Source organism: Atractosteus spatula, chromosome 25 (assembly GCF_055471065.1).
Source record: "Atractosteus spatula isolate fAtrSpa1 chromosome 25, fAtrSpa1.hap1, whole genome shotgun sequence".
NCBI lineage: Eukaryota > Metazoa > Chordata > Actinopteri > Semionotiformes > Lepisosteidae > Atractosteus > Atractosteus spatula.
This window is the reverse complement of record NC_142730.1, coordinates 10,175,778-10,194,863: the sequence shown is the minus strand read 5'-3', so window position 1 is coordinate 10,194,863 and position 19,086 is coordinate 10,175,778. Positions and strand designations below refer to the sequence as shown.

General features: G+C 44.5%; 1 protein-coding gene and 1 non-coding gene across 2 annotated transcripts in view; both read left to right on the top strand.

Moving 5' to 3' along the window:
- The window catches only part of mtmr11 (myotubularin related protein 11), a 58,173-nt gene that overhangs the window by 34,232 nt on the left and 4,855 nt on the right, over positions 1-19,086 (top strand). The window contains exons 5-15 of the mRNA XM_088905855.1: positions 195-334; positions 2,398-2,482; positions 5,058-5,205; positions 5,865-5,952; positions 6,392-6,480; positions 10,119-10,243; positions 11,088-11,166; positions 13,615-13,685; positions 15,732-15,904; positions 16,883-17,053; positions 18,255-18,455. Coding sequence (XP_088761981.1) covers positions 195-334; positions 2,398-2,482; positions 5,058-5,205; positions 5,865-5,952; positions 6,392-6,480; positions 10,119-10,243; positions 11,088-11,166; positions 13,615-13,685; positions 15,732-15,904; positions 16,883-17,053; positions 18,255-18,455 — 1,370 coding nt within the window. The remainder of the gene's footprint in view (positions 1-194; positions 335-2,397; positions 2,483-5,057; positions 5,206-5,864; positions 5,953-6,391; positions 6,481-10,118; positions 10,244-11,087; positions 11,167-13,614; positions 13,686-15,731; positions 15,905-16,882; positions 17,054-18,254; positions 18,456-19,086) is intronic.
- LOC148815385 (U2 spliceosomal RNA) lies at positions 15,085-15,275 on the top strand. Its single transcript, XR_016086088.1, has one exon. It is a non-coding gene; the product is annotated as a U2 spliceosomal RNA (small nuclear RNA).

Here is a 19,086-nt window from a genome sequence, read left to right as displayed (position 1 = left end):
ACTCTGATTGGCTGAGAAGCTGATTGATGATGATGTCATACGGCAACAGTGGTGTGATGGTGGGCCAATGGGGGAGGGAGAACAATCAAAGGTCAGCAGTGTGGAACATAACAACAAACACACGTAGACCACACACTGGGACGTAACAATGGGTTTATTTTGTTAGGCTAAAGCACATGTCTTGTTTGTTCCAGTGGGGCCCTCCAGAACAAAGATTGTGACTCCCAACTCCTCCCTCAAGTTCATTCCCGAGGAGCTGATCCTGTACTGCCGGGATCTGCGAGTGATCCGCTTCCAGTTCGACCGCCTGACGCCTGAAACCCAAGCAACAGAGGTGAGTTCGGACCTCAGATCCGCCCTCTGGAGTCAGGCTGGAGAACAATGTTTCGGCTGTTCTTGTGTTCTGATATAGCTGACATCAGATGACATCACTGGATACATCTATTCTACTAGTGCCTCCTAACATAGAGGGTGCATTTTGTCCCTTGTGTTGTCCCTTTCCAACAACCGCATGAAACCTGTGCAGATTTGTACAGTGAAATGTGACGTACATCCAAATGGGGCCATGGAGATCACAATCAAGTGCACACCTGCACACGAGTGGACACCTCTGACATTTGTGCCTGTTGGTAAATAGACAGAAGTGAAAGAACTTGGGTCTCGTTTGTATGTGTAGAAAATGTTAAACAGAGACACCTCAAGCATGTGTATTGTTCTGCCAATGAGTGATTTGATTTGATTTAATGAGTAATTTAATTTGATTTGATTTCTAAGCAATTGGCACACAAGAGGAACTCCCACCAACTAAGTGATTAAATGTTCATTTTTTCAGTCAGATGAGAAAGGAAGGTTCTTAATCAAAGTTATCTGGAGGCATTTAGATTTCCAGTCCTACTTTTACTAAAGTACTAAAAATACCTACAGTCCTTTGCAAATCAGTGTGTTCTCTTTTCTGACATATCTTCACTCTCGTAGTGTCCACTCGTGTCATCAGGTGCTTGTTTAACAATTGGTTCTGATTCAGTCCGCTTTTGTTGTCATCGTTGATACCTAAGGTTTTAAATGGTGGTATAAATCTTCAAACTCTTCTCTTTTCAAAGCTCATGAGGTTCTTCATCCTATTATATTTTGTTATATGTAGTATTATAATTGTTATATTGTTTTATATCATGGCATTAAACTTGCTGACCTTGATTGAACTCCCATTTTTCTAACATTGCAAATAAAACTTTATTTAAAGTATTCTGAAAGCAACAATAGCAACAAGCCAGGATGTCCTACTGGGACAGATTAAATCATACCACTCTTATAAAACATCAAATCCCGTAACAGTGATTGAAACAGTGAAGTAATTGGTCATCTGATTGTGTGACCGACTGTGGAGGCTTCACAAGTCTTCGGATCATCATCTAAATGAAAAGGTGACAGTTCATGGACTAGTGGCCAGCAGCCATATCAACCTGCAACTCACAACTGCCCACCCACTGAAGCTCAGCAAGTGTGAGCCTGGTCAGTACCTGGATGAGAGACCTCCTGGGAAAAAACTAAGGTTGCTGCTAGAAGAGGTGTTAGTGGGGCCAGCAGGGGGCGCTTGCCTTGCGTTCCATGTGGGTCCTAATGCCCCAGTATAGTGACGGGGACACTGTACTGTAAACAGGCGCCGTCCTCCGGATGAGACGTAAAACCGAGGTCCTGACTCTCTGTGGTCATTAAAAATCCCAGGGCGTTTCTCAAAAAGAGTAGGGGTGTAACCCCGGCATCCTGTCCAAATTTCCCATTGGCCTTTACCAATCATGGCCTCCTAATAATCCCCCTCTATGAATGGGCTTCATTACTCTGCTCTCCTCCCCACTGAGAGCTGGTGTGTGGGGAGCGTTCTGGTGCACTATGGCTGCCGTTGCATCATCCAGGTGGGGCTGCACATTGGTGGTGATGGAGGGGATCCCCATTACCTGTAAAGTGCTTTGAGTGGAGTGTCCAGAAAAGTGCTATATAAGTGCAAGCAATTATTGTTGTTATTATTATAATTATTAGTGCATGGTACCCACTGTTTTAGTCTATACTGCTTTACAGGAAAATAAAACTGCAAAAAGAAGAAAAAGAGCACAGGCCCAGAGATCACAGAATGGTGTTGTTAAGTACAAAATCAATAAAAAATGTTTATCAGTTGGATTCCACAGCTAGAAAAAATGATGAGGCAGAATTTCATGTTCTAAGGAGACAAAGATCCCAAATACATTTTACCACGAATTTGAAAAACATTGTTCTGAAAGATATATTTGCAAAATGAGAGAAGGCCAAAGCTCAGCGAGTGCCTGTCCTTTAGGGGGTTGATTTCCAGAGACCACGCCCACGTGCCATTGTGTTTAATCTGTTCTTCTGTCCTCTCCAACACAGATAACGTGTGCCATTGCAAAGACCTACCAGCCTCTGAAGCCTGGTGCCCTCTTCCTGTTCCAGACCGCAGCCCTGGGCAGTGTGGGTAAGTCGTCCAGGCCAGAGGCCGTCATGTGCGCCCTCTTGCATGGCCACCAACGCACGGATGGATGTCCAGAGCTTTACTGTAGCGAAGGAGGCCACAGGCTCTGTTTCGCCTGTGTTCCCAAGCCTTGTGGACACATCAAAAACAAGGAAAATCAATCAGTCAGCTCCGTCCACCTGTAGATGATAGTGTCCATAGTGAGTGTGGTCAGTGAGGAATCAAGGGGTCTTCACCTTGAACGCAGAGCAAAACGTCTGTCCCTGAGACTGCGTTACTATCTTCTGACTGGGGCTGGATTTCTTTTGTTTCTTTGGCTGAAGACGATATATGTTTTTAATCTTTTTTTCTAGTTTCTTTGTATTCATGTCAGACATTAATGCTGTGTTTGTGCTTTAGAACAAGAAGGATACTGAACAGCACTGGCATTCGCATGTCTCCAGTTATTTAATGCTTTGGTTTCATCGTGAACCGATTACAGCAGTTCTTTTGATGGTTGTGCTCACTGGGTCTTCTGCATATGACAGCAGCAAGTCCTGCAGATTCAGAATCCTCTAGCTTGATCTAGTCCAACTGACACCGTTGGTGGTCTCCCTTCACTGGCTTCCAGAGAACTGAAGGACTGATCCCAGTTTTGACACAGCTTTGCACCTTCGTATCTCAGTGAGCTCCAGGTTTATTTTGGCCAACATGCATCACTGGGTGTCCAGACCGTCATTTGTTATCCTAATCCATCGAGGACCTCTCAGGATTTGGCCCTTCCAGTCTCCTTGATATAAAGCACATCCTCATTGCTAGATCGTTGCCAAACATACAGGGGATTAGAAAGTGAAAATTCTGCAATAAAGTTACAAACAGGAGAAGACCATTTGTCCCATCTTGTTCATCTGTTTGCTAGTAATAATAATAATAATTATAATAATTGCTTATACTTATACAGCACTTTTCTGGACACTCCACTCAAAGCGCTTTACAGGTAATGGGGATCCCTTCCACCACCACCAATGTGCAGCCCCACCTGGATGATGCGACGGCAGCCATAGTGCGCCAGAACGCTCCCCACACATCAGCTATTAGTGGGGAGGAGATCAGAGTAATGAAGCCAATTCAGAGAGGGGGATTATTAGGAGGCCATGACTGGTAAGCGCCAATGGGAAATTTGGCCAAGACGCCGGGGTTACACCCCTACACTTTTCGAGAAACGCCCTGGGATTTTTAATGACCACAGAGAATCAGGACCTCAGTTTTACGTCTCATCTGGAGGACGGCGCCTGTTTACAGTATAGTGTCCCCGTCACTATACTGGGGCATTAGGACTCACACAGACCGCAGGGTGAGCGCCCCCTGCTGGCCCCACTAACACCTCTTCCAGCAGTAGCTCCTTGGTCCAAGGCTCTTGCCTAGCTTGAGCAGCCCCAGGGAATCTGCCTCCACACTTACGTAGGCACTTTGTTCAGGACCCCCAGGGCAGTTTTTCAGAGACATGATTCCTGATTTCAGCTCTAAAGTGCCTCCACTTAGTTTCCACCCCTGCCCTTGGGTCATAGATACAGTGCTGGCCCTGAAGTAGTCTCGAAGGAGGATGACTTTGTTAATAGCTCTCTGGATGTTAAATACTTGTATCAAGTTCCTTGTAGTGTCTTCTGTCAAGACAAAAGAGATTCATAAACTATAAATGCAAAATGGGAAACGCTGAGCTAGAAGAGCCTTCTTATGAGAGAGATTTGAAATGTGCTGAAACAAAAAATGCAAACAAAATGTTAAGCTATATACCTGTAGTAAAAAGAGTAAAATTCAATATTATGTACAATTTTAGTTACAACTTTACAAAAAGAAATTGCTGCTCTGATTAATCCGAGGGCGTAGAGGACTTAAAGGAATGTCCTGCACAGATGGTCTAAAAGAACGGAACCTTTTGAAAAGAGAAGAAGAGAAGACTATTAAGCAATGTGATACATGTATTCAAAATCCTTAAAGCCATTAACACCCAGTGGACCCACCCAGTGGACTTCTTCAGAATTACACAGTGAAACACAAACCAAGTGGAAACTACATGGAAGTGCTTTTAAAAGCAAGAATAACTTCTTTACCCAAAGGGTTGCAGTAGTATGGAACAAGCTACCCAGCCCTGTGGATGAAGTCAGGGAAAAAGCTAGGTGTGATCCTTGGATCAATAATCTACTGGTTTGTTACCTTTCTTATGTTCAGATGTTCTGCTTTCTTTGTGACCAGGACTGCAAGTAAGATGAATCTTCTCTACTGAAAGGGAAAGCTGATCCTCCTCGTCTTAGATTAGCGCTACTGAATTTGTGGCCCTTCCATTCTGCTCCATTGCAGTACTTCAAAGTAACCAGCTCCTTTGTTGCCATATTAATCCTTCTAATGGTCAAGTAAATAATCAAGGATCTCTTGTTGCACAGTTGTGTAGTGGAGTGGAGGGTTTGCAAGCTGAGCAGACCTGTCTTTGATTCTGCAGTCCTCTGGAGATCATGGAGCCAGGTGTTCAGCCAGTGACAGGAATGATGGCTTATTTGAGGTACAGGGTGCAGATGACTTCACTCATGCTGTTGTCTCACAGAGATGAAGCAGTTCCTCAGTAACCGCCAGAGAGACCCCCAGATGAACTGGTTTGAGGGGGTTCGGGACTGGGAGAGAGAGCTGGAGAGGACGGGCGCCACCGGCTGGAGGGTCACTGCCGTGAATGACCGCTTCGAAATGGCTACCAGGCATGTCCTTTTGACCTTTGACCTTTCAGAGCCAGTCCTCCCCAGCAGCTGTGTTTTTCGCTTGGAAGCAGAACTAAGGAAATTCCATTCACTTGATTCAGGGACGAAAATACATTTTCTTAGCTGCAGGCCCTTGTAAGACAGCCAGTCACCAGGTTCTTGTTATTGCTCTCTGCTTGTTATTTATGGGAAAACTGCACAGATCCACACATGGAGTGAAAGTAAAGGTATGTAAGGATTTTGAGTTGATTTTTCTGCTTCATCAGGATAGTTTGGACAAGAGCCTGCAGGTCAGATAAACCTGATTACAGTCATGTTGCTGTGCAAGATGATTTGCATCATTCTTCTTGAGACCGAAAGACTAGTCAGCCTCCTTGCACACAGATGTGCACTTGAAACAGTGCAACTTTTAAGGCAGGCTCAGCAGCCTTAGGTCCTATATAACCACAGTCTTTTGGGGACTTAAAATTGACATCTACAGTGTAAATGCCAGTCTTTTGCATGGATTTCTGCTCAAGTCCAAGCTCACAGAGTTTGGTGTGTTTGTCACCTCTGTCCTCGGTGTTGCGTTGTGTCATGTGCTGCACACCAGGTTACAATGTCCTCATTGCATGTACCACAATATTTCATTTTTCTTTCCCTTTTTCTTTCCAATTCAGTCTGCCAAGGTTTAATGTTGTCCCGCAAAAGATCCTGGACACAGAGCTCAAAAAAACATTTGCTCACTTCAGTGAAGGCAGGATTCCTGTGAGTGGTGCTTGTTCGCTAATTGTGAATGGATTCATGTATTTAAATGGCCCTGCCATCTTGAATGGAAGACTGTTGGGTTCGTGCTTGCTCTGTGCTGGACGTTTGTTTACATATTGTCTTAGTCAAAACTGTTATCTTAGTATGGCTGAGCTAAGTATTTTCAAAAAGTGGAAATACTGTATTTCGATATTAACTTCCTGTTCTTCGCTGTTCTGGTCATTTAAGAAATTTTCTTTGATTTTGCTTTTAACAAATAACATCCACTAAAATTTCTTCAGGCTTCAAATGCAAAGTTCTGCAGTTTGCAGCTAAAAGTAGTACAGGCTGAAGTGGTGGCGGCTGTAAACGTACAGTATCTGTAGGCTGCAATGCACTTGGCCTGTTTCATTTTTATGGCTCCGTTTCAAGTAGAATAAACTGGCGTCTCTCTTGACAGCGCTGGTGTTGGCACCACCCTTTGGGCAGCGACCTGCTCCGGATGGCCAGCTTCCAGAACAACATCTACCACGAGAAGGATGACATCAGGTGGGTCATCGGGGCATCCAGGACTAAGGAACGGTTAAGAGTCTGTCGGCTCCCTACCAGCTGGCAGAAGCCATGAGCAGCTTGCAAACCAAGGAAATCAAGTACTTGGCTCGTAGATGGTTTGTGGGAATATCAAAGCCCTGAATTCATCTCAAGGTTAATGTGAGAATGTGAAATCTAACAGGTCATCCATGATTATGCAAGTTGCTGCCACAACCCAAACTAACCCATCCATCCATTCCCTAACTGCTTTATCCGATTCAGGGTTGCGGGGGAGCCGGAGCCTATCCCAGCAAGCAATGGGCACAAGGCAGGGTACAGCAGGCCATCAATGAGCACATATAGACACACACGCACACTCACACCAGGGCCAGTTTTCCCAGAAGCCAGTTATCCTACTAGTATGTCTTTGGACTGTGAGAGGAAACCAGATCACCCAGAGGAAACACAGCCAAACACTAGCAGAGCATACAAACTCCACACAGATTGCAGCATGAGAATTGAACCCAGAGCCTCACAGCACTATGAAGCAGAAATGCTAACCATTGCCAATACCATGCCAGCCTACTATGAATTATTTTTAGTTAATATGGGGAAGCTGAAGAGAAGACTGTTCTAGTGATGGCTGGTGAACAGTGTAGAAAAAGCAGGAGTCAGGTGCCCACAAACACATCTGAACTGAGCAGCTATCTTCAGCTCTTTCATTCTCACTCAGCCTTTGCAATGCCATTGATTTTAAAGTCTCCCAACTGACATTACAAATGTCTCAGCTGATCATAAATTGCTGATTAAATCATTAATTTAACCATTTCTTTTTTTAATGTTAAGGTGGATGTTTCCTGTTTTTTTCTTAAATAACTTGAAATTCAAAGGTCCCTTTACACCTTGATATAACACAATAAGAAAGCATGTCTTCCTGTGAATAATGCCTTCATCCACTGGAAGAAGGAGTTAAGAAAAACGTGTTCCTGTAGTTGTGCTCCTGAAGGTCTGTGTGGTGTCTTCATTGTCTATAAAGCAGAGTCTCTGAATATGGGACTCCAGAATGCATTTTGTTTGTTTTGGCAGAACTTATCACAAGGTTTGCTTGCTATTACTCACAGTATATTGCTAGAGCCTTTATGGTGACAGATTGCTCATGCTTCCCAAACCTTTATATCACGTTTCTGTATTTCACTTTTTTACATAGTCGCTTGCTTTGTTTTTAGGTTTTATCAATTTTATGCAATATAAACGTAGGGCACAGATTCGGACAATACAGACATTTTGTAGATTTGTTAAATAAATGTGAGGTGATGGGAGATGAACAGTGGCTGGAATAATACTAAGAAAAGTCTACAAAATCTGTGTTTCACCCAGGTGACTCCTCATCTCTCGTACAACTGGGCTGTGCAATGTCTACTCAAACACTCAAGTTGCCTGTTTATGACCATTGCCAGGCATTTTAAAGTGAGAACTAAGTCTTACTAAATTAAGAGATAAGATAAGATCATTTTATTGGCCATATACAATTTCTTGCATTAGGAATTTGTCTTTTCTCAGACCCCAGCTTGCTCTCCATGAGACACACAGACAGAGAGAGAAGCTTGGAGTCAGACCACAGGGTCAGCCATTTATACAGCACCCTTGGGGCAGTTGGGGTTAAGTGCCTTGCTCAGGGGCCCAATGGAGTAGGATTCCTCTGCCAGCTGTGGGATTTGAACTGGCAACCTTCCAGCCACAGGTGCAGATCCTTAGCCACAGAGCCACCGCTCCTCAAATTCTGCATTGAGTTTGAAACAAAGTATTTAAGCAATACTGGAAACGTGGCAAAGTGTTGTGTGGTCAGACAAGACAAAAATGTGAACTTTTGGGTGTGCATGCAAATAGTCTGGCTCAAACTCAACACAGCAATCACCCAATCAACTCCATCCTTACTGTCAAGCAAGGTAGTGGCAGCATTACTGTATGGTATTGGGCAGCAGGGACAGGGAAGCCTGTTTGGACCAAGGGGGGAATGTTTGGAGCAAATTGTGGACATGCTATAGCAGAAAACACACTGCAGTCTGCTAAACACCTAAAACTAGGATGAAACTTCATCTTTCAGCAGGACAGTGATCCAAAACACAAGATCAAGGCGACATTGGAGTGACTTAACAATAAGACAGTGCTTGAGCAGCCCAGCAAAGGTCTGACTTCGATTCAACAAAATATGTGGCAAGACCTAAACATTACTGTTGAAACAAATTTGACAGAGCTGGAGCAAGTTTGAAAAGAATAGATAAAAAGATGAGTTAAACTCATGCCAAAAAAAAAAACAACTCAACAGCTGTATCTGTGGTCAAATGTGTTTCCTTTTAAATAAGGTATTCAAGAGAGTGAATGCATGTACTTGTTTTTGGTGCCAATTATCTTCTTCCAACCCAAAGACTAACCCCCAAAAATGCTCAGTTAAGAATTTAGAGTTGTGATTAAAATATTTACAAAACATGTGTATGTATCATTTGTAATTCATCAAAAATGGGCACTGTAATTCCACGCTGAAAAGTGGAGAAAGTAAAAACAGTGTGTTGTGGCTGAAAGCGTCCACGAATGATATGAATCAACCCTGTATACTGGTGCTACTGGTGCTTATAGGACTCTCATCACAGAACCAGTAAGATTTAGAGACTCAGTGTCCAAAATTTGTGTGAATTTGGTTCTGTGAAACTGCTTCAAATTGCAAAGTGGAGGAATGAATGTAAATGTTGCTCCCTGTAAGTCTGTTAGGCTTGAAATCAGTCCAGTACTGCTGTCCCACAATAAATTGATAGAAATCCCTCCTAAAGCTAGGGTACTCTTAGAGACAAATGTGGCTTTTTCTGTTTCTGAAAGAGTTCACTGCGGTTCTAGAGGCTAGAGGTTCTTTTTGGACTATGCCTCTACATCTTGAGCTCCGCTTCCCTGCCCTGAAACCTCAATTTATGATCACCTGCATTGTACCATTAGATCCCACACACAAATGCCGAATCTCACGCTACAAACCCCTGTTTATCTTTTACGGGTGCTGTTGCAATGTGTACCAGCTACTGCAACACAGTGCATTATAATCCTTCACCTTATTTACTGTACCTGGGCCTGCTGAAACTGTATCTCACAGAGTCTTTTTGCTTCGCTATGCAGTTTATTGTATGAGCTTTATCTTGCATTTCGGAGTTTTCTGTGTAAGATTACCTTACGTAACTTGCTGCTGTTACCTGAGAGTTCCCGACTGTCCTTTATTTAATACAATAACAGTCTAACCCTAATTACCCTGGAATAAACTGCTCTTCAGATTATTGTCCTAGTGCAGAATGCATGTGAGACGTATGTGATTGAAAACAGGAGGCCGGGTGGTGCAGTGGTTATAGTGTAGGACCTTGTACAGGAGATTCCTGGTTCTGCATGGGTCACCCTTCTTCCTTGTGCTTTGTCCTGCCAGATGACATGGAAAAGCAGAGTTCCCGCTGTTTCTGTGACTCAGAAGCTTGTAGTTTCACTCCGAGCCTTTGTAATGTGCGCTCTCACATCCAGGACTCATGAAACTGACTCCGCTTTGTCTGTACACTGTAGAGGGGTATAAACAGAGGTCGGGTGCTCATTCTTCTTTCCTCTTTTGCCATTTCTGTGCCCGGTCTTAGGAACCTGGAGGCCATGCTGTTCGGCAGGCAGCAGCAGTGTGTGGTGGTGGACCTGGGCGAGGACATGCCCATGCCCCTGGACGTCCAGCTGGCACACACCCGGCTCCGAGCTCTCTGCCTTGGAGGTAGGCGCCATAGCTGGCACCTCAGTTGCGTGGCAAGTGCCAGTTTCAGGCATTTTGAAATGAGTTCGCGACGTTTGGTTTTCTCATTGCTGCTGTCTGTTTTCCACCCCACTGTGAGTGTCCCAGCTGTTTCTGCTTTGGCCATTTTGTATTTATAGGCTTAATTGAATACGGAATCCTAACCTGCCGGCGATATTTGTTCAAGAGATTTGAACATGAGAAATACATTTCTTTAAGTGTGCCTGAAACTTTGAAGAAAAACCCGTTAAAAAAATGGATGTTTTATATTTCTGTTGAAATAAATAAATATTTTTCTTTTGGTTTTCAAACTCAGCTCGGGGTCTGTTTTTGTTTAAGGCCCAGTTTGAGGAACTGAGGATTTTTGATGTAGCACAAGAGGAACGTTGGATTCTTAGTATGCAAAATTACCCAGATTAACTGGTTAAATATGTTTTTTGATTGTCAGTATTGTCAATATTCCGTATGTTTAATGAAGAAGGAAGCCACTATGATCATCAACTGTTCCCCACAAAAAAAAAAATCTGGCTTTTTCCTACGAAGTTATATTTGTCAGACTTCTGTTTTTGTTTATATGTTCAGATTTGAATCTGGTTCTTTTTTAACATATAAACCCGAAGTCGGACGTCAACATGGAAAGCTTTGTGTGTATAGTGGTGTAGTGCTCCAGTGCTGGTCTCCACGACGCTGTGCAGCACCCGTTTTCAACATCCCCCCTCAAAACAGCAACTCTGTTATAATTAGGCCTAGAATCCCTGCCGGGCTCATCCTTATGACAATGCCAGACTTCTTCAAACTGACTCCTTGCTCTTTCTCCTGGCTCCAGATATTTCTGCATCCATCACGGTGCCTGATGAGAAATGGCTGTCTGCGCTGGAGGGCACACACTGGCTGGATCACGTCAAGTAAGATCACAGTCTTTACAACACGGGAAAGGGTGCGAATGTCAGTAGTCCCTTCTCTTGCTCAGCTGCTCAGTTAGTCCAGAAATCTTTTTGGAAGGACTTTGGGTAACATCCAGTTTTCATCTGTCTGATGTGTCTTTTAGGTCAACCTAGAATTACAGGTCATTCTCATGTTGAAAATATTTTCTTTATGTAACTGGCTTTGATTAGGTTCCATCCATTATAAGAAGGCGACTTGATCCCTTTAATATCTCAGCTACCTGGAACCTATCCCAGAATCACAGGGTGCAAAGCCATTGCAGGGGAAACAGGTTCAGAGCTGAAATTGAGTCACTGCAGTTAACCTAGCCAGCGTAAAGCCTTCCAGAAGGTAGGAGGAAACTGGAGCACCCTGCTGAAAACTCACGGAACATGCGGAGAACATGCAAACTCCATACAGAAACTGCCCAGTTATAGAATCAATCCCAGGAGCCAAGTGCTGTAAGGAAGTGAAGAAGCAACACTGTGGCACCGTATTGCCCTAAATTGATTCTAAACACCAACAGATTCAACTGTTCGTTTCTCTTCCTCTAATCTGTCTTCTTTGCATTCTGACCCCTAGACTTGTGTTTCTCTAGCAGTTCTCACAACACTTGTTCTGGGAAGGCTGAACCATCAGCCTTCTGTTGAGCAGGGAGCGCTCACCCTGCGGTCCATGTGGGTCCTAATGCTCCAGTATAGCGACGGGGACACTATACTGTAAACAGGCCCTGTCCTTTGGATGAGACGTAAAACCGAGGTCCTGACTCTCTGTGGTCATTAAAAATCCCAGGATGTTTCTCGAAAAGAGTAGGGGTGTAACCCCGGCGTCCTGGCCAAATTTCCCATTGGCCCTTACCAATCATGGCCTCCTAATAATCCCCATCTATGAATTGGCTTCATTACTCTGCTCTCCTCCCCACTGAGAGCTGGTGTGTTGTGAGCGTTCTGGTGCACTATGCCTGCCGTCGCATCATCCAGGTGGGGCTGCACACTGGTGGTGGTGGAGGGGATCCCCATTACCTGTAAAGCGCTTTGAGTGGAGTGTCCAGAAAAGCGCTATATAAGTGTAAGCAATTATTATTATTATTATTATTATTATTATTATTATTATTATTATCAGTGTTATTTAAGACTTTCTGGAACTTCGTTGGTGATGTTATACCAGAACAGCATCATGGGTAGAGTTCTAGACTGATTGATAGATTGATAGATTGATAGACCATTCTTTCCAGCATTCCTGTGAAGTCACATCCGTGTTATTGATCTGCCTGGCTCGTTGCTGTGTTTCCAAAGAGACCTGCAGTTTGCTGGAATATTATAAGAAAATAGAACAGTGATACGCAGAGTTTAATTCACTGCAAACTGGATAGACTTACTGGATACACAACGCGAAGGTTGTTTTTTGTAGATGCACAGACATTAGGATAATAAAACATCTTTTAAAATCTATTATTCCGTTGAGCTGACTAACGTTTGCTCTAATGCTTTTGCAAACTGTTCATTGTTCAACTCTTTTCCTCATTAAACGGCTTCATTCTGAAGACAACCACAGCATAATTGTATTTCCTCAAATCAGGAGCAAAGCAAAACTTTAGTCAATCTGATACACTCTGTTACATTATTGAAAAAAATGGTCATGAAATAGTTTTAAACCATCCCAGCTGTGGTAAGAACCTTTAACTAAACAAAAGCTTTCTGTGTTGGAAAAACAAAATTATAAAGCAAACAGATGTGTTGGATAGGTAACAGGTTTAGTCTGACATCTTTAAAGACACAAACTGAAAGGATAATATCGTATTATGATGATTTCTGCACAACTACAGTGTTAATTCTGAAAAGGAGTTGCTTAGAAATAAAATGTAACACATTAACATTATGTTTTGTGGGGACAATTTACTGAGCCATGTAGTGGGTGGCAGGGTGGTTAACATTGCTGTCTTGCAGCGCTGGGGCCCTGGGTTCAATTCTGGACATGGGGTGCTGTCTGGGTGGAGTTTGCATGTTCTCCCCAGGTTTGCATGGGTTCCTCCAGGTGCTCCGGTTTCCTCCCACAAACCAGAGACATCCTGGCAAGTTAATTGGCTCCTGGAAAAACTGACCCTGAGGTGTGAGTGTGTGTCTATCCTGTGATGGACTGGCGTCCTGCCCAGGGCGTACCCTGCCTTGCACCTGTTGTTTGCTGGGCTAGACTCTGGCTCCCATCGTGACCTCAAATGGGACGAGACGGTTAGAAAATGGGTGGGTGGATCATTGTAACACTGCAAATTGTGGATGCAAAAGGGGGAGCAATAATTGTGGTTTCCAAACCTCTAAAAATGCACCACTGAGCCGAGTGCTTTCACTTCAAAGGCTAGGAAATGAACTATAAAGTTGCAATGACTAACTCTGACTCCTAGGTAGGGAATTAATGGGACTCTCTGTGCCCAGGGCCTGTCTGAGGAAATCCACAGAGGTTGCCTGTCTTCTGAGAGACGGCCATCTGACTGTTATCCTCCAAGGTAAGAGAGAGAGTCGTTATGATCTGTGAACCCAGGGAACAGCATCTGAGAGGAAAAACCGAAGAATGTGGTGATATACTGTATGTGAACATGACTTATGTTAATGTGGAGTAAAACATTCTGAACACAACAGAGGGGGAGGGAATTTTTACGATCGTATTCATAATAATGATCACAGTTTGTACAATGAAGTATCTGGATTTTACAGATAACTGTAACCAAGTGAAATTACCCATATATATATATACTTAAAATGATCCAGCGCAGTTAAGGATACATTTAAACTATTAAAATACATAATAAAGTACACTACCATACAGTATATGTGAATAACAGCAAAGTAAGCTACATCAGGGTGCTGTGGTGGCTCTGTGGCTGTGGTAGATCTGCGCCTGTGACTGGAAGGTTGCCAGTTCAAATCCGGCGGCCGGCAGAGGAATCCTACATTGTTGGGCTCCTGAGCAAGGCCCTTAACCCCAACTGCTCCAGGGGTGCTGTATAAATGGCTGACCCTGTGCTCTGACCCCAAGCTTCTCTCCCTGTCTGTGTGTCTCATGGAGAGCAAGCTGGGGTATGTGAAAAGACAAATTCCTAATGCAAGAAATTGTATATGGCTAAAGAAGTGATCTTACTGAGTAAGATTATGTGATTAGATGATAAAGTAAAAACCACTCATAATTCTGGACTTGAAGCAAGAAGAATAATTCATATAAAATACAGGATATCCAGCAGTGCGGCAGTAGTGAGAAATTCTAGGCCTCAAGGCTGACAAGCTGCAGTTGTGACAGGTGCAGTTTAAAACATTTCTAACGAGTCGCATTTAACCAGTCAAGATTTCAGGAAACATTCCAGTACTCACCAGTAGATGGCACTGTAGTCCATGTATTTTTTTTATGCCTTCATGTTGGAAAGCCAGCCTGTATTTAACTTTGGAGGCTGGATTAATTCTATTTGCCGTCTCAAAAGAAATTTTCATTATTTATATCTCATTGTCAGACTCTACAATTAACTGGGAAACAATGCACAATAGGAGGTTATTATCTTTGCTCATGTATTTTTGTAGCTCTTTAGTAACCAGCCTGTTATTAAAAAGAAGCAGTTTAAAGAGCCTTTGTTGTGATGAAGACACAAGACACAGCCCTATTGTAGTGAATGATATGGCACTGTGCTGTGCAATAGTTAGGTTGCCAGTGTTTCATCATATGTATGTTATTCCTCCTATAACCATATCAAAAAGTGGCCAGCCTGATCAGTACCGTTTAGAATTAGAAACAGAAGACATGCTTCAGAATGCATGCCTGCAAAGTATGTATTGAGTCAGCTGTCTTGGGTTAGATTACATCAGGTATACCAAATCTTTGATCTTCAAATTTAAAGCTGTCCAGAGAGGCAATGAAAGATCGCTTCTCGGCCTTTTGGCTAAGATCAAGTGTAGTATCTGTTCTTATCAGTTTAATATCTGATACGTCCCCAATCGGGGGACCACATATTAGATGGATTTTTGGAACAGGGAGCTGGATCAGGAGCTTGCTCCGTCCTCTCCACGCATCAGCCTGGTATTGCAGTGCCTCCAGGAACGGTGCACTACCTCGGGTGGAGTGGTGGCTCTGTGGCTCAGGATCTGTGCCTGTGGCTGGAAGGTTGCCGGTTCAAATCCCACAGCCGGTAGAGGAATCCTACTCCGTTGGGCCCCTGAGCAAGGCCCTTAACCCCAACTGCTCCAGGGGTGCTGTACAATGGCAGACCCTGTGCTCTGAACCCAGGCTCTCTCCCTGTCTGTGTGTCTCATGGAGAGCAAGCTGGGGTATGTGAAAAGATAATTCCTAATGCAAGAAATTGTTAAGGGTTAATAAAGTGATGTTAAATAAGATCAAACCTTTTCTGGTTTTCTTCTCTCTATTTTGGACCGTGCCATCTTTTTCTTGTGTTTTTCATGACGGCAGACACCTTGCGCACTCAGTGATTACTGGTATTGATTCTGAACGTGTTATCCAGTACGTTGGAGCACACATTCGTGTGACCAGAGGCACTCCTCTATGTCCCCAGAGCCGGATGACCGGGACCTGAACTGCGTAGTGTCCAGTCTTGTCCAGCTGATGTGCGATCCGCATTCCCGGACTCTGCTGGGCTTCCAGAGTCTGGTCCAGAAGGAGTGGGTTGTGGCTGGCCACCGGTTTCTGAGTCGCTTCAACTACCAGAAAGACAGTGACAAAGAAGAGGTGAAAGACCCCTCTCATTCCTTCTTTTAGTTACAGTATGGCGGTTTAGGCCCCAGACAGGGTTCAGCTTTATAGATATGATGACTATCGCTATGGCATACTGCTGATGGGAGTTTACAGAACCGAGGATTTGGGATTATCCCAGCTGTGCTGTGGCTTTGCCATGCTTTGGTGTGGTTTCAACATGCATTCACTGTGCTTTTGTGACACTGCATCAGGGGAATGTCATACCTACTCTTCTATATTAAACATGCTTTAGAAAAGCCCCATCATGCAATATGAGTGTATTCCCATGATCCAGTGCAGTAAAACCTGAACCTGAAGTATTTTTAAACCACGATAGAGATACACAAATCCTATGGCATAAACACAGAGGGAGGCCTTCTGGAAGGCTTCCTAGTCCTATATTTCAAGACACTGCACAGGTGATATCGTACCCAGGAGTCAAGAACGGTTTTTGGTGATGAATGATTTTGGTGCTCAGGTTTTATTTAGAGCAATTAGTCAGTCCAACCTGCATCCAGAGAGTCGTTTTTTTATATGTCAGCTGTGTTGAAAAACACAATTGTTTAAAAACACAGTAGAAAAGTTACACGATTAGAGAGATGACAACCGTCTCAACACAAGAATGTGATATTGCAGCAGCAAACGTCTTGCAGTAAGTGGCTCAAACAGAGCATTTGCAGCCTGGCCTGGGCCCATTCTTCAACAAAAACTCTTTCACTAGACGTTATGGAAGACGTAACAATGTGTCCGACTGAACTGTGCGCCCCTCTGGTTCCTCTGGTTTTCCATAGGATTGAGATTTGGGATTGTTCTGGCCAAAGAAACATAATGGGATTTTGTCCTCAAGTCAGCCGTGTGTGGCCTGAGAGAGTCTGCCCAGTTTACTGGGGTCTCTACATTCTTTACCAGTTCAGTTAGTCAAAAACTCAATGTGCACAAGTGCGCTAGCTTTGTGTGTTGTTTGCCGCCCAGTCTCCGGTCTTCCTGCTGTTTCTGGACTGTGTGTGGCAGCTGTGGGCACAGTACTCGTCCCACTTCGAGTTCACGGGCGACTACCTGCTGGCTCTGCACGACAGCGCCCACCTGCCCCTGTTCACCACCTTCCTGTCCAACTGCCAGCGAGAGAGGAGCCGCCGCAGTCAGGTGACCACCCGCGCACACATACACACATACATACACACACACTCACCTGCACACTCACACACACACACATACTCACCTGCACACTCACACACACATACTCACCTGCACACTCTCACACACACACACTCACTTGCACACTCACCTGCACACACACACTCACACACTCACCTGCACACCCACACTCACACGCTCACCTGCACACTCACACTCACACACTCACCTGCACACTCACACACACACACTCACTTGCACACTCACCTGCACACACACACTCACACACTCACCTGCACACACACACTCACACGCTCACCTGCACACTCACACACATACACTCACTTGCACACTCACCTGCACACACACACTCACACACTCACCTGCACACCCACACTCACACGCTCACCTGCACACTCACACACACATACTCACCTGCACACTCTCACACACACTCACTTGCACACTCACCTGCACACACACACTCACACACTCACCTGCACACCCACACTCACATGCTCACCTGCACACTCACACTCACACACTCACCTGCACACTCACACACATACACTCACTTGCACACTCACCTGCGCACACACACACACTCACACACTCACCTGCACACACACACGCACTCACACACAATCACCTGCACACTCACATACTCTCACACACTCACACACATACTCACACACTCTCCTGCACACACACTCACATACACACACTCCCCCATGCGTGCACAAACATACACATACACGCACAATGTCCTATCCGATCTGCAGGAGGTATTGGAAGACAGTTTTATGAATTCCCTCTAAATTTACTCCGGCCTCTATAAACCTTCAGCTGAAACCTGAGCAAGAGCTGGAATTCCCATTGACAGGGAATTGGCTAGGAGGGTAGACAGCTTTACACACACAAACACACCCAGACAAGGGCCTCATATTTTTAGCCATTAAATCATGATGTTAGCACTTCCATTTGTGCTTATTTTAAAGGAATATGTAACTTTGGAAAAGGCTAGCTTAGTCTCATTTATTGGAGCACTTGACTTGTAGCTGCATTCAGACTGTAAAAGTCTAAAGAACAGTAAATTTGAGCTCATTTTTATGCAGCTCTCATTAGGAAGATAAAGACCCTTGTGTGAGCTAGCTGCCATGTGACCCCGCGGCTGTGCGTGGAGAGGTCAGCTTCTTGTCCTCTTCCTCAGCATCTCTCTCAGAGCTACACTCCAGTCAAGGGCTGGCGGGAGCCCTCTCCGGAGTCCGCCGACCCCCCGCTGCCCAGCGTGTGGGACTGGGAGCTCCAGTACGGCCCCCACAGACTGGCGCGATTCCGTCACCCTGTCGGCTCCCTGCTGCGCCCCAGGGCGGTCCCGAACGGCAGCCTCAGACACCCCTCGCCTCAGCGGGTAAGTGGGAACCGTTCCCCTGCTTGTGTGGTTCATCTGTGTTTAAATCTTTGAGTTGTTTTCAGGTTTAACAGGTCTTGAATAGGGCTAGATATATTGGGTCTTTGTGAATATATACAGGGTTAGTCAAAATGCTGTCGACAATTACAGTGAAAAACACCGGACCTCACCCCCTTAGATGAGATTTTTATCCATGGGGTTTTGTGAGAGATTGTGTGTTTGTGCCTCCCCTACTCACAGGGCATATCACTGCAGCTGTTGACCAGATTGACAGCAATATGCTGGTGAAAGGGAGGCAGGAATTTGATTACGTCATGTATGTGTGCAGGGTCACACGTGGGGCCCATATCGAAGGATTGTAAGGTAACTGTTAGAAACTGTGAGATTTATGCTTTCGTCTGTCACTTTAACCCATGTAATTCATTTGTAATAAACTGTCGAAGTTGTCCACAGCATTTTGACTAACCCTGTATATTGAGCTGAAAAGACCCCTGCAATGGACTGGCATCCTGTACAGGATGAATCCTACCTTGTGCCTGCTGCTTGCTGGGATAGGCTCCAGAGGGAATAAGAGGGATGGTTGGAGGGGGGTGAACAGAGCCTTTCTGGGGCCTCTCTAGTGACTCAGTCA